The sequence below is a fragment of the Spermophilus citellus genome, assembly GCF_964194105.1.
Source record: "Spermophilus citellus genome assembly, chromosome: 2".
Taxonomy (NCBI): domain Eukaryota; kingdom Metazoa; phylum Chordata; class Mammalia; order Rodentia; family Sciuridae; genus Spermophilus; species Spermophilus citellus.
Window position 1 is genome coordinate 208600057 of NC_138183.1, and position 14747 is coordinate 208614803.

The following is a 14747-nucleotide window of genomic DNA, read 5'->3' on the forward strand; positions in this document are numbered from 1 at the left end:
ACAGAAGGTCTGCGAGGCAGGATGATTAAGTGAAGAAACCCTTTAACTGATGATGGATTGGAGTTGGTGGATAAATAACTTATCATTCCTTGGGTGGGACAATTCTGAGGCATGCACTCTATAGTGGTCCGTCCAGAGGGTCTCCAGGGGCTAAGCTCCAGCTGTCTACAGCAGTACTCGTCTCATTATTATGCTCTGTAAATGTCTACTTTCCCTTCTCTGCCTCACTTCCCCCTTCCCTTACTGCTGCAACTCCCAAACAAATGGTTTGTATCCAAGTTTTTGTTCTACGGTCTGTTTCTAGAGAAATGCAAAATGATTAGCATTTATACAGCATTTACTATTTGCCCTATACTGTTCTAAGAACTCCATTGCCCTTTAGAAATCCTCTCAACAGCTCTATGAAATAAGTAATAGCATTATCCTTATTTCTCAAAGGCAGGCACAAAAAGTTTAAATGGTTTGCTATGGTCACATAGCTAATAAACGTGGGATCCGGAATTCGACAACAGACAGCCTGGCTCCATAATTTGTGCATTTAACAACTACACTGCGGACCTGTGCTGCTCAGTAGAGTAGCCACTAGCCATATTCAGAGATCTACTTTCAGATTAATTAAAACTAAATAAAAAATTAAAATCAGCCCTTCAGTTTCACTAGCTATGTTTCATGTACATAAGAGCCACATATGACTCCTGGCTCTTGTATTGGATAGAGCTGAGATACAACCTGTCCATAATTGCAGAATATTGGAGCATATTATGCAAGATGTTCTTTTAAGCCTACAGCCTATCTTAAATGTCTTTAACATCAAGAAAACCCTCATCTATCTAGAACTCTCCTTCTTCTAGGTCCTAGTCGAGGGCTAGAAAATATAGGAGAAGGGTCTTTGAGTGACTGACTGTACTAAGTCAATGCATTATAGCTGCACAGGAAAGACACATAGACTTTTCTCTTAACCCTTCTTACACTTCTGATTTTCTCCACCCACCTCTACTGAGCGTGCTTCTACTGTTTTCCCAATGGAATTGAATTAGGAGGTGAAAGTCCAGGTAGAATGGGTCTGGGGCTAAAGGCAGAAATATTAACAGTAAATAGAAGAAAACTTCAAAGTTAAAACATGAGATCCTATGAGGAAGAAAATGAACAACTAAAAATGATGGGTCAAGAGCTCAAAAGCACAGCAACTGGGGGTCAGCTGGTATGGTGGGAAACCATTTGGCTAACTCAGATCCTGACTCAGGAGACAGCACTGTGACTGATGTTCTATGAGTCATCCAGAGAAGGTTAAGAGGAGAATGTTATGCATTTTAAGAGGGGTTCCATCCATAATGGCCTTTTAGAAGTGTGCTTTCCATTTAAACTATGTTTCAGTTACCTGGAGTTTACCCCAAACTCTCATTGTCTGAGAGCACTGAATGATGGAGATTTTACTCGAATTAGCCTTACAGGGAAGTTTTAAGGACTATATTTCTACCTCCTTTGCAGTACAGAACAATTCTGTCAGGGAGAATCAATTTGGTTCCTATGCGTCTGAGCCAGAGAGAATTTTAATCATTTCAGAGGAAACCAACCTGAGTAATTCCTGACGTCACTCACTGAGACTGTCCACCTTTCAGAATGACCAGTTTGGGTCTGGGCCACCATGCTTTGCTCATTCTCTGGCAGGCACAGACAACTCTAAAAATATTCTCTAGAAGGGACTTTTTGATGTTGGCATCTGTTTCTCTGGCTTTGGAGACAGCAGCCTCCGGGCAGGTATCTTGTCATGGTCGTCGGGAATCAGCTAAGGACTGAGTACAAATGGAGGGCTCTGTGAAGACTGTCTGTACTTCTCACCCCAGGCCAGTCTTCTTACCTGGTTTGGAAGAAGGGAAAGCAATGTGAAGGTGTATGTTTCTACTTTAAACTCTAGTATAGTAAGTAAAAAACATCACGAAATGAGGACCTAGAAAAGTTCAGGTCTTTGAGTGATTGATTACATCTGCCCATAGTTACAGGATGGGCAGAAAGTAGGAGTGATTGTAAGCCTTTAAGAGGGGTATGTTTTGGATTTTCTTATAATTTCTTTTAGGTCCCAGAAAAGACTGGAAGATTACCATAATGAATGGTAGACTCTAAGCTTCTTTCTTTCCTCATCAGTTTATACTTTACTCCAACCTTCAGCCCACCTGAGAGATAAGAGGACTCCTCTTAGGGCAAACAAGAAACCCAAAGAAAAGACTCATAACTACTGATAGTTAAGGGTTCTCCCTCCCCCTACAAATGGCAAAGTCACTTTCCATCTGAGCATTCTATACTCAGGACCCCGTGCAGACAACTCTTCAATCCTCAGCTTCTAATTAGCACTTTATTGCCTCTTTCTTCAATATAAATCAATAGCTGAGGAGAACTAGAAATGCAAAGATTAGCTCTTATAAGAACAGAACAAATAACCAATGTTTAATAGCCTTGGAAAGCTAAAAGATGGTGAACCCATTAAATAAGTACAAGAGGTACATAAAAAGGTACAGTCAGAAGATAAAATAAAAACTCTTGAATACGAAAAATATCAAAAAGGTTTTAAAACAAGAAAACCTCCCAAGAAGTTGAATAACAACAACAAAAATGAGAGGAGGAAATTACCAACAAAACAAAGTAAAAATTTTTCCTGCACTGAAGGATATGCAAGTATTCCCTCAGTATTCAGAACAACGTATAAAAACTGTCCCCACCAAGGTGCATAAGGTACATCTTCATGAAAATTTCCAACACTGATGAGAAAAAGAAGACAGGTGTTATAAAGCAACAAAGCAACAATAATGACTGACAACAACCAAACAAAAACAAAAACAAAAAAGAAAAGAAAAGAAGTGGAAGTGGAGAATTTCTTGAACATTCAAAATGAAATGATTTCTGACTTAAAGTTCTTCCCAAGGAAAACTGTTAATCATATAATGGTGAATATGCTACACCAAAGTGAGGAAGTGAGGGAATAATAATCAGTGAGGAACAGATATAACCCAGGAAAAGAGACAAATGAGTATTAGGCAGAAAGAAAACTAAAACTAGGCAAGTGAAAAGAGGGAATTGCTAATGAAATAAAACAAATATGAAAAGAAATGTAATCAAAGGATTCTGGCTCAGCTGAAAATAATATTTTTATGGTGTTAATTATATAAACCCTGATTCTGACTTGAAAAATAGATATTACTATGTTGAGAGGGTATTAAAATAGAATATGTTATATTTGGGGGCTGGGGTGACAGTTAAAGACTGCTGTTAAGCCCATTACTGTAATACAAGCACCTGGAGGACTGGAGTTTTTGTTTTGTTTTCTGTGAATTCCTAGCAGCTAGAACAATGCCTAGCACATAGTAGGTTTTTCAATAAATGTATGTTGAATGAATGAAACTTTCTCCTATGGAATATTTCTTTTTAGGAAATTTGCTAAGAAAATAGTAAGTTAAAATAAATAAAAATATACTTCAAAAGCTATAGCATATGGAGCTTCTTTCTAAAATTTAAGACTACCATTTCAAAACCTAAAAGTAATGATGTGAAATATTTAAGCTGAACATCAAAATATTTAAAAGGTGATTCAAAAGCTGAAGATATTCCTAGGAAATTATTCTCAGTAAATCCTCGTGCTAGTTAGGTTGATTGGAGATGCCTTGAAACTCAAAATAGTTCCAGGGAAATCAAGATGCAATTTTCTCAATTTCAAAAGCAAATTATCTTATTGACTTTTCTTCCCATTCATGCACTAATATAATACAAGGATGGGCTAAGGAAAATCGCCTTGTTTTGCTTTTCAAGCTGGTGGACTCCTGAGGCGAAGACTTCAGTACTTCCTTTCACATCAGATCCCTAAAAGTGTTCATCAGGACACTAATTTCTTTTATTAAATAAAAAGAGGTGCACATTCCGAACAACTATGTACTCTTTTATTTGACAGATCTAAATTGGGTCTACAGCTCAATTCAACTTGGCTGTGAATTTACTGTCTGATTCTTAGGCTAATGGAACTGTTGATTAATTCATCATTTGTTTCTTTCTGCCTTCACTGAGCATTTGCTGAGCACCTACTGTGTGCCATGCATTGTTCAAAGACACTAGCTGAGGAAGAAGACTAGATCCAATTACTCTGGATGCTATGAGCTAAAATAGCTGATCCTATTAATGCACTCAAGAAGAGAACCAACCCGCAGAACCAGGTATACTTAACAGGCATGAGTCCTGGCGGCCTTTATAGAAACCACAGCCTATACCACCCCAGCAGTAGTTATGTGCATATTGTGGGTTACCTAGAATGTCTGTAGAGCACTGGGCTCGGCCCAGGATTGTGCCCTTCTTGGTGCCAGTATGGCTGTCTGTTCCAATACATACATACATACATACATACATACATACATACATACATAAAAATCCTATCGTCACAGACCTAGTCTTTGGAGATCCTGTTGGCTTTAAATTAAAAATTGGGGGCTCTGCAAGAGTCCAAATACAAATCAAGACTCCTCTTGTGCTCCCCACCTGCTTCCTGGATCCCGCAAGTCATTGATGATTCCCGCGGGGCGGGAGAGACAGGGGCTCGAGGATGTAGGGTGTTGAGGACCATCCCTATGCTCTCACCCGGCCACACTGACCCTGTGTGGAGCTTGGTGCTGCTGCGAGCTCTGCCAGAACTCAGAGAAGGTGGTTGTCCAGGAAAATGTGGTGCCGGTGGGCAGAAATATCCACACATATTTCCTTAGTATTTAGGTGGCTTTGGTAGGAAGGTTCCAAAGTAAAGTCTGCCTTAGTGACCCTTGTTCCATCTGAAAGGGAACCCAGCAATCAGGGTGCTGAGAATCCCTCCTTTTGTATAGACCCCCTTAGAAAGCCTCAGAGCCTCGTGTGGAATTACAAAGGTCTTGGGAGCCTTTTTGCCCCACTTTTAGTTCGCCACTGCTGGAGCCACGGAGCCACGTTCTAGGTCCTGCACTGCCTTTCCAGGGGACAAGGCAACAATGACGTGACCTGCCAGATTGCTCTCTGCGCACCCGGACCGTAGTTGGGACTTACCCGAGGTGAGAGTTGGAACTTTTCTGGGTGTCACCTGGAGTTTTGATTGCTCCAGTACTAGAGATCAACCCGTCAGAGACTTATGACCAAGAGGACTTCAGGCATTTCCCAAAGCTCCTTTCTGACTCACTGAAACAGTGAGCACTAGCCAGAGAATCCAGTAAGCCCCTGGCTTCATTTCCTGCCCCACTTCCCTGGGTACAGGGGCGCCGGCGGGCACGTTTGGGGGCAACTGCGCAGCTACCAAACTGTGCAGGGCAATCCTGAAGACCAGGGAGTGGATGAAACTCCTTATTGATTGATTGATTGATTGATTTATATCCTCACCGTCTCTACCCCACCCCGCTGCAAACTCCTCTGGCCAGAGATGGGATCTTCTCTGTCCCTCTGGGAGCGGGGGTCGGGGTGGGAGTGGACAGCATCCACTCAGAACCCGGCTTTCCGTAAGAAAAAAGGGAGATGCCGAGATCGTGTGTGCGGATGTGTGTTTATCGGTGTGCATGTTTGGGGGACAATGTGTACCCCTCTGTGTGTAAAGCGCACCTACTTCCTATAGCAGAAACACTTGGGGGGGGGGCAGTTATTTTGGGTTAGTGCCCGCGCGCCCTTTTGCGGGTGGCTGATGGCAGCGAGCATTTTCCCGGGAGGGCTCTGTCTGAGGCGGTGAGTGTGAATGCGAAATGCAGAGCATGTGTGGGGTTCAGGTAAGTGCCTGGGTGATACGCACCTGCTGGTGAGCAAAGAACAGATGTCTAAGTCTATAGGAAGGCCGCCTCCTGCGGCTCTCTTCCTCTCCAAGTTTGGGCTCTGGACTCCATCCAGAACGCTCAGCTCCCAGGGCCTTCCGGGAAGTGCGGGAAGTGCGGTGGGGATGAAGAGCAAGAGAGATGGGCACAGGCAGTCCCAGCCCTGCATTTTGGCAAACACAAGACAGAGGGGCAGGGCAGCTGTGCGGCAGTTAAGGGTCCGGGTTGGGGCTGAGGATGTCAAACCCACAGTCTAGGATTTGGAGGTACCTGATGGGTAAGGGGATGCAAAACCTTCTGTGCATGCAGGGCCAAGTTAGCACTCTCCCCAATCCCCTCTTCTGTTCCTACCGTTTCAGTTTCAAAGGAGTTGGGCGGAGGAGGCTTGGCTGCCAGATTCAAAGCAAAACAGCCTTTTTTGAGGACTCTGGCACTTGGGCACACATGTGGGAGGGAATACCCCAGGAGCACAGAGATTCAAAGGGAATGTTTCAAGGGCCCTCACTCCTCCTCCTTCACTACTCCTCCGATGCTGTTTCTGCTGAAGTCCTTTTAGAACCCAAGATTAAGGTTCAACCTCCCTGGGGGTCCAGGCAGGAGTAGGAGATGCTGGAGTTCAGGCATCAAGGAAGTGGGAGAAACTCTGGACCCTCCAAATTTCCCCAATGTGCCTCCAGTTTCTAGACGTATCCGCCTTCTCTTGGGCACTCCTTCTCCCAACAATGACCTCAATGCAAGCAAAGGCGGGAGCGGATGCCCCCCACCTCCAGAAACTGAGTAGAGAGGTGGATGTGTGACGCACTAGGAGGAGCTCGGTTAGTCCTCTGATTGGTTGTTCTTGGCCACTTAGGATTGGCGGAGCAGGCCGGGGGACCCCCTCCTTCCGGATATCACTGGAATAAATGCCTTGAGGCTCTGGCGAGAAGGCACCCACAGCAGGTGTCGTGTTCTCGTGGATCCGTCGCTCTTCAGTGCTGAGTTACCAGGTGAGAAACTTCTCATTCTGCTTACTCTGATATTCTGCCTCTCTCCATTAATTCCTCTACTTTGCTCCATCTGCCTGCCTGCTTCTCTTTCGTCTCTCCGCCATTTCCGCTTATCCGCAGCCCGGTGGTACTACTCTCTTCTCGCTGGGGTGAAGCCGTGCTGTTTAGGGCTGTCCAGGCATTTTCTCCTAACTAGAGCGGGTGGAACCCCCGGCACCCAGAGAGCTCCGCATGGGCGCTGGGAGCTGGGCAAGTTAGGGGTGTGTGTGACTTCTGCGTTTGGAGCGCGTCGGCGGGCAGGGTTCTGTAGTAGTTGGTCCAGGTCTGTGTCCTTAGTGATCACGTTTAGTACCCAGGAAAGTGGAGCCCTAAAATTTTTCCTTTGAGGCGTCTCCAGCCCACGAGTGTTCCAGGGATGTGACACCAGATCTGGGGCAGTGCTGTCAGCTGACCCGAATGGTGGGCTCAACTCTAGGGGCGGGCACCTAGCGCCTGCTGTAGAACTGCACTTCTGCAGTCCTGAGGTACCTGTAACTGACTCGCCAAAAAAAAAAAAAAAAAAAAAAAAAAAGCCCCCAATCCTCAGACCGAGTGTCCCTTTCCAATTCACCCTTCCAGCCTCTTCCCCCCACGCTTTGGCTGGACCGCCAGCAGAGAAGGCGGTCTTAAAACTTCAGTCAGTAAGAAGACAAGCACAAGGAGGGCAAGTGTACAGCAGCAGGGTGTGTCCGCTCATGGTTTCTTAACGTATCAGGACAAAATGTGTGCATATGGGCTTCTCTGTCTTACCAGGAAACAGAACCCAACGCCTCTCACCCCGCCCCTCCACTTGCCTCTGCTCTATCAAACCACTGACTACCTCTTTTGAGATTCACAGCAGCCTTCTGGCAAATAAAGGAACAGAGGCACCACGAGGTGAAGTTACCTGCCTGAGGTCACATGGCAGTTGTGGCAAGAACAGGACTGGAAGCTATGTTTGTGGTCCTGGTGCAGTAATAACGTCATTCTCTTTTTACAGAGAGGCATCATGGTCTTTTGGAAATTCTCACCCTTCCTGGCTGTCAGCATCTTGGTCCTATGCCAGGCAGTCAGCCTCCCAGCAGCACCATTCAGGTGAGACATCCTGAAACCCGGAGCACACTCCTCTCTCACTGCCCCAGGGATCAGACAGCTCTATGCCTTAAGAGTCAGTGTGGTTCCCCATGAATCAGCGTCCTCAGGTAGAAACTGGCCTCATTCCCAGTTCACTGGGAGGAAGGGTAGCTATATCCTTAGGGGAGGAAGCAGGTACCAGGAGCCTGGCTGCCTAGGAGGGGGCAGGCAGGGGCTCAAAGGTTGCACTGGGTTTGTTTCCCCTTCGCAGGTCTGCCTTGGAGAGCATTCCAGACCTGACCGCACTGGGCGAGGAGGAAGCACGCCTCCTGCTGGCTGCACTGGTGAAGGACTATGTGCAAATGAAGGCCAGTGACCTGGAACAGGAGACAGGGGGCTCCAGGTAAGACTCCCCACCTGGCCCTGACATACGGAGGAGGACCTACTCCAGAGAGGTATGAAAAACTCACCTGCCCAGGAGTCCAGTGGGCTGTCCTTATTCAGCTGGCCTTGGGACTCAGCTGCTCTCAGGCTCCATGGAAAACAGAGATCCTGGTGGAACTGGAGGGATTGTGGTTTGATGCATTAAAAAGATCAATTTCTGAAAGTAATGGGGAATGGAATGAAGAGTGTGGAATCACTGACTAGGGAAGTTGGTCTTTCAGAACTGGGAGACATCCTAGAACTGGATATTAGGAATAGTAAGTGCGAAGCCTGAGGATGGAATCTGTATCCCTGGTTTTAGAAACGTCACCTGGGTATGTTATTCTTTCTTCCTGCAAGGAGTCTTCATTTCTCACTTACAAAGTGAAGGTGAAGGGCTTTGGGGGGATGGGGACAGATAGCTCCATGTCTAAGGTAGGTTGGGGACATTTAGAGAGATGTGCATGTTGTCACAAAGCCAGGGAGAGCACCCTTCCCTAGATCTACCTGCCTGTGTACCCTGATCTTGGAAAAGAGACCAACCCTGGCCTGACCCCAGCACTGCCATAGCAGAGGCATGTATTGGCCTGCATCCACCCAGAGAACACTCTGCCAAGCAAGCTTGAAGGTCTGCACAGCATGTGGAATGCCAGAAAAGGTCACCCTTCCTTACCACTGCCCTGGCCCACTGCACCTCTGAGTCCTCCTAATGGAGGATGTGTGAGCTTCCCCCACTCCCATCCACATCTCTTGTCCTGCTCATAGTTCCCCTGTCTGGTCTAACCTTCTGCTGACTGTCCACAGGGGCTGGTCATGGTGCATGGTACTGTCTGGCATGTCTTTTTCCAGTAGCTTGGAGCTAAGCAATGCAGTAATCTGAATATCTGCACATTGGGCACATACTGGCAGGATCTGAACAACTTTCATACCTTCTGTGGCATCAACTTTGGGCTTTAAACACCTGGCAAGAAAAGGGATTTGGCCAACAAACTTGCAGAGGGACAGCTACCTTAACTTTGGGGGACCCAAGATGCCAACTGAGCTCCTCCCACTCCTTCCTGATTTCCTTTCTTGTTCCCTTTTATGAACTTGATGCATGTGGATTCCTCTCTGAATGTTCTTCAAGCTGATATTAGTAGCTTTGCTTATGACACAGTATGTTGGGGACCTCAGGATGGAAAGGGAGAGAACAGAAGTCATAGATCAGAGGTAAGAGACAGCAGGTAAAGCTTAAGCCCTCAGAGAATTTTGTAGCATAGTTTTCCAGTTCTTGCTTATGCATGTACTAAAATAAGCACATGCCTCATGCTCCACCATTTGACAAATGAATTTATTTTTCCAAAAGAACCTGAGCTTTAGTGGTCTTTGCTCTGGGCCATGGCCAAGGCTTATGATGTCCAGTGCCTTGGGTTAGATGGAGCCTTAGCTTTAGAGCACCTGGATATAGGGCTTGGTGGGTGATCTCTGTGATCCAGCTATAGCAGGAAGAACAGTGTGCTAAGGAGCAGGTAAGAATTTCTGGGACAGGATGCTGCAAACCAGGTCCTCTGAGCTTATTTAAGGTAAGACTTTAGGGAAATTTCATTTTCCTATGGAAAGTGGTTTTGTTGCTGCTGTGGCTGGGGTATGGTCTCTATATATGCCTTGAGTGTTTTGGGGTGGGGCTGAGCCTTGCCATTTATGCCTCTTGAATGATAAATGCTGGGTTTCAGTGTGTACCCCATAGCTGGGGACTCTTTTTGGTGATTTTTTTGGGCAGAGCTCCTACCAAAGGCTGCCAGGCCATTTCCCCTAACAGCTTTGATAATTGCATTTAGGAGAAATGCTTATTGTTAAGTGGTATATCTAAGGGCTGCAGTTCTCTTTGTGAAGGTCCCACGGGGTGAGCTCCTCCCCCAGCCCTCACTGACAGGCCTTCTCTTCTCTCTCCATCCTGCAAACCAGTGCCACTGCCCAGAAGAGAGCCTGCAACACTGCCACCTGCGCGAGCCAGAGGCTGGCAGGCTTGCTGAGCAGGTCAGGGGGTGTGGTAAAGGACAACTTCGTGCCCACCAATGTGGGTGCCCAAGCCTTTGGCCGGCGCCGTAGAGACCTTCAGGCCTGAGCAGCTAGAGGGCCCAGGAAGAAGGTGAGTGCCCTGTGTTTTGGGAGAAGAGAAGGAGGAGTTTGGAAGTTGGGGTTCGCTCATCCTGCTAGGTTCTTCAGGTCCTTTCTCTCCAGTTCCATCCTTCCTTCTGACATAGTAAATTCCTTCTAGAACTGAGCATGAATTCAGAATGCTGAGACAGGCTTCCGAGATGCAATGTTATTTTTCTGAGAAAAGAAATGAAGAAAATTCTGGATTCAGAAAGGGAGGGGGGGTGGGCTTCAAACCTTAACTAGGACCAGTCCTCACCAAGGAGCGCGGGTTCAAACAGGGCTCATCCCTTGGTCAGTGTTCACAGATTCAGACCAGGAAGCTCTAGTCACACTGCCATCAGTATTAATAGTGATTATTGAATTATTTTTATCTCCATTTCTCTTACAAGCATGCAAATATCTCATAACCATAATTCATAAATGTTGTTTACTTCTGTAAATTAGTGGGTTTCTTTTCAGTGATCATTGTAGTTATTCACTTCTTGTCTTTCTCCTCTTTTCCTTATCTTTTTCCTCCTATTCACCCCCTCTCCTTTTCCTCCTTCGTTTTCCTTCTCCTCTTCTTTCTCTTGTGTTTTTCTATTTTTTTTCTTCTCTCATCTCAGGTAACCATGAAGCTGAACTCACCACTTCTATTAATTTCTGTTGACAACAACTGGGTGGGAAGGCCCCATGGAAGATACACACGTTTGCATCTAGAAGCACCATTTGTCACTTGAAAGGAATGAAACTGAATGCAAAATAAGCTAATTCCATATTTGTCGTGCATCATTTTTATATTTAATGCTATGTTCAGTAAATGTGATAGCATTTCCCATTGGCTTATCTAATAGCAAACTGGTTCTTTGAGGACCATCCTGTTGATCATGGTAGCTCTGCCAAACTGTAGGGGACACGAAATCACTGCCTCTTGTAGCCTCTGGGAACACAGATGGTAAGGTGATGTTGTGCCTTGTTATCTAAGAACATGATTGTGCAGTTTGTTTAAGGAAATGTCAAAATTGTGTCATTTGTGAACTTCATCAAGATTAAAAACATATTTTCGATACATTTGTTTCAAGACCCTGGTGGTTCATTTCAACTATTTTTCCTATGTAATAATAGTAAAGGAAATAATACTATTTTTGAGAGCTTTCTATGGACCAGATGATGTTCTAAGACAGTGCTTTATACCTGTGAATTCACTTATTCTTCACAACAGAGCCATAGGGTAGATACTGTCACTCCATTTCACTTCTGAGGAAATCCAGGAATGGAGAAGTGAAGTCCACGATCACGCTGATACACAGTGGCAGACTCCAGTGTTGGTTTCTAGAGCTGACAGCTGAAAACACCATGATATATGCTTTTCAATATCGGTTCTAATGTTTCCCAGAGACCTGTGAGTCATTCTTTGGCCTATATGCCTGACATGGTAGACCCTCAGATTTTAGAGACACCTGCTATTATGATTTGGATCTTAATGTCCTCCAAAAGATCAAACATTGATGGCTTGGTCCTTAATGCTGTAGTGTTCAGAGATAGGGCCTTTTAGAGGTGATCAGGTCATAAAAGCTCAATAAAAGGTGATCAGGTCATATTAGTTTAAATCATTGATGGATTTATACAATAGTGTGTGTGTGTGTGTGTGTGTGTGTGTGTGTGTCTTTGTCATAAAAACATGCTCTCTCCTTGCTTCCTGGCTGTCACTGGGTGCACTCCCCACCAGGATGTTTTGCCTCATCCCAGACCCAGAATCGATAGAGCCAAGTGATAATGGATTGAAACCAAGAGCCAAAATAAATCTTTTCCCCTTTTAAGCCATTTATCTCATGTATTTTGTCACAGCAATGGAAAGCTGACTGAATCATATGGAAAATTTTAAACATACCAACAACTTAATTTATATAAAGATGAATTTTTGTATCCACTATTTGACTGCAAGAATGATTAGTGATCAATGTTCTTACATTTCTCCTACCCCCTAGTATGTTGCCATATCAATACATCCATAAATATTTCATCCTGTATTTCTAAATGGGAAGGACTCTTTAAAAATATCCAAAATCCCATTTAAATCCTATTTGCAACTAAGATTAACAATGATTTCTTAATTATTTAAAGTCACATATCCCCTCATGGCTCCAATTCCCCAACTATTATATACACCCACATATGTGTGCATGTGTGTGTGTGTGTGTGTGTGTGTGTGTGTGTGTGTATAAATCTGGTCTTATATTGAGACTTAAATTTGTCTAAAGGCTCATCTAATCTAGAAGTCCCCCCTCTATATTTTATCCTCCTTGCAGTTGATTTGTTGGAGAGACTAGGTTAAATATCTAGTGGTTTCTCAGCATTCTGAATTTTGATGACAGCATTCCTGAGGTGAGGTTTAACATGGGTTTTTCTGTGAATTTAGCAGTCAGGCCTATGGTGAATGAAGGAGAAGAGAACAGGAGATGAGGTCTGAGAGGAAATTGGGAGGATAAATCTTGTAGGATTTTGTCAGGCACAGGAAAGGCTTTGGTTTTTATATCTAGCATATATTAGAGTCTTTTAAAAAATTCAATTGAGCTTTAATGTCTTTTAGTTGGCGATTAATGTAATTACTGATTTATTTGGATTTAAGTTTACCCTTTTGTTATCTGTTTTGTTTGTGCCTACTCCTTTTTTTGTTCTTCTCTCTTTCCTGCTTCTTTTTGTTTGACTATGTAAATTTTCTAATCAAAATTTAGAGAGTATTCCACTAAGTTATCTGATGGACTTGGGCTTTATCACTTTATTCTTATTCTTTAATGATTTCTCAAGGAATTGCAACCTAACTTTTCATAGTCTACTTAGAGCTGACATTTAAATAAAACATAGAAGCCTTATAGTCTAGAGGACTGTTTATCCTTCTCTGTTCAGTGGTATGTTTCATGTGTATTACATCTAGAAACATTGACAGCCCCAATAGACAAAGTTGCAAATTTTCTTTTCAGTAGTCATCATATTTTAAAGGAAATTAGTTTACTATATTCACTAAGATAATTGCCATTTTGGTTCCTGTTCTTCTTGGCAACAAGATCTTTTAGTTGTTCTTCATTTAATATATCTTTTATTTTTACCTTTATTCTTTTGAAATTGACATATACTTTCCACATAATAAAATCCACTCTTTTAAAGTATACAACTTAGTTATTTTTAGCATATTTTCATGGTTGTACAGCTTTTTACAGCTAACTTTAAACATTTTTATAACCTCCAAAAGCAACTTCAGATTCACTATTTCTCCCTCCACAATACTCTGGCCACTACTACTCTACTACTCTACATTCTAACTCTTCAGATTTGTCTGTTTTGAATATTTTATATAAATGGAATCATGTAGATTTCTGTGTCTGACTTCTTTTACTTAGCACAACATTTTTCAAGGCTCATTTATGTTGAAACATGGATCAGGACTACATTCTTTTTGTGGCTGAATAATATTCCATTTATAGATATACCACATTTTGCTCATCCATTCACCAATTGATGGAACAGTTTTTTCTATTTTTTGGCTATTATGAATAATGGCTATTAGGAATAATTTTTATGAAATTTATATGCAAGTTTTTGGGTGGACATGTGTTTTCAATTCTATGTATCTAGGAGTGAAATCACTGGGTAAAGTGATAACTCTTTGTTAACTCTTCTAAGGAACTCCAGAATACTTTACAAAGTGACAGCAACCTTTTGCATTTCTACCAGAGGGTATGAGATTCTAATTTCTCTACATTTATCAACACATGCTTGTCTTTTTGATTATAGACACTCTAAGGGTTATAACATGATGTTTCACTGGGTTTGATTTACATTTACCTAATATCCAATGATGCTGAATGTCCTTTTTTGTGTGCATATTGGGTACTTGTACATTTTTGTAAGAAATGTGTATTCAAATCCTTATCCCTTTTTTATTGATTTTATTATAGATTTGTAAATTCTTTATATATTTTGGATGCTAGATCCTGAGCAAATAAATTATTTGCAACTTTCCTTCCATTCACTTTTTTAGTAGTGCCCTTTGAAGCACAAAGTTTTAAATTTTGATGAAGTCCAATTTGTATTTTTGAGGGGAGAAAGTATCTTTGCATATATTGCTTAATCCAAAGTCATAAGAATTTACCAACAATTACTTTTAAGAATTGTATAGTTTTACCTTTTAAATTTAGGTTTCTGATCTTTTTCCAGTTAACTTTTGTCGACAGTGTGAGGCAGAGGTGAAAATTCATTCTTTTTGCAAGTGGATATTCATTTGTTCCAGCGTAATTTATTGAAAAGGTGATTCATTGCTGCATTGAATTGCCCTAGA

The 14747-nt window shown here is 43.1% G+C and overlaps 1 protein-coding gene across 1 annotated transcript; it reads left to right on the forward strand.

Annotated features, from left to right (window-relative positions):
* The first annotated feature begins 6732 nt into the window (after nt 1–6732).
* On the forward strand, nt 6733–11123 carry CALCB (calcitonin related polypeptide beta). The gene is made up of 5 exons (XM_081281212.1): nt 6733–6778; nt 7797–7891; nt 8142–8273; nt 10238–10421; nt 11038–11123. Exons 2-4 carry the CDS (start codon nt 7806–7808, stop codon nt 10395–10397), a joined length of 378 nt encoding a protein of 125 aa, XP_081137338.1. The 5' UTR covers nt 6733–6778; nt 7797–7805; the 3' UTR covers nt 10398–10421; nt 11038–11123.
* The last annotated feature ends 3624 nt before the right edge of the window (nt 11124–14747 follow it).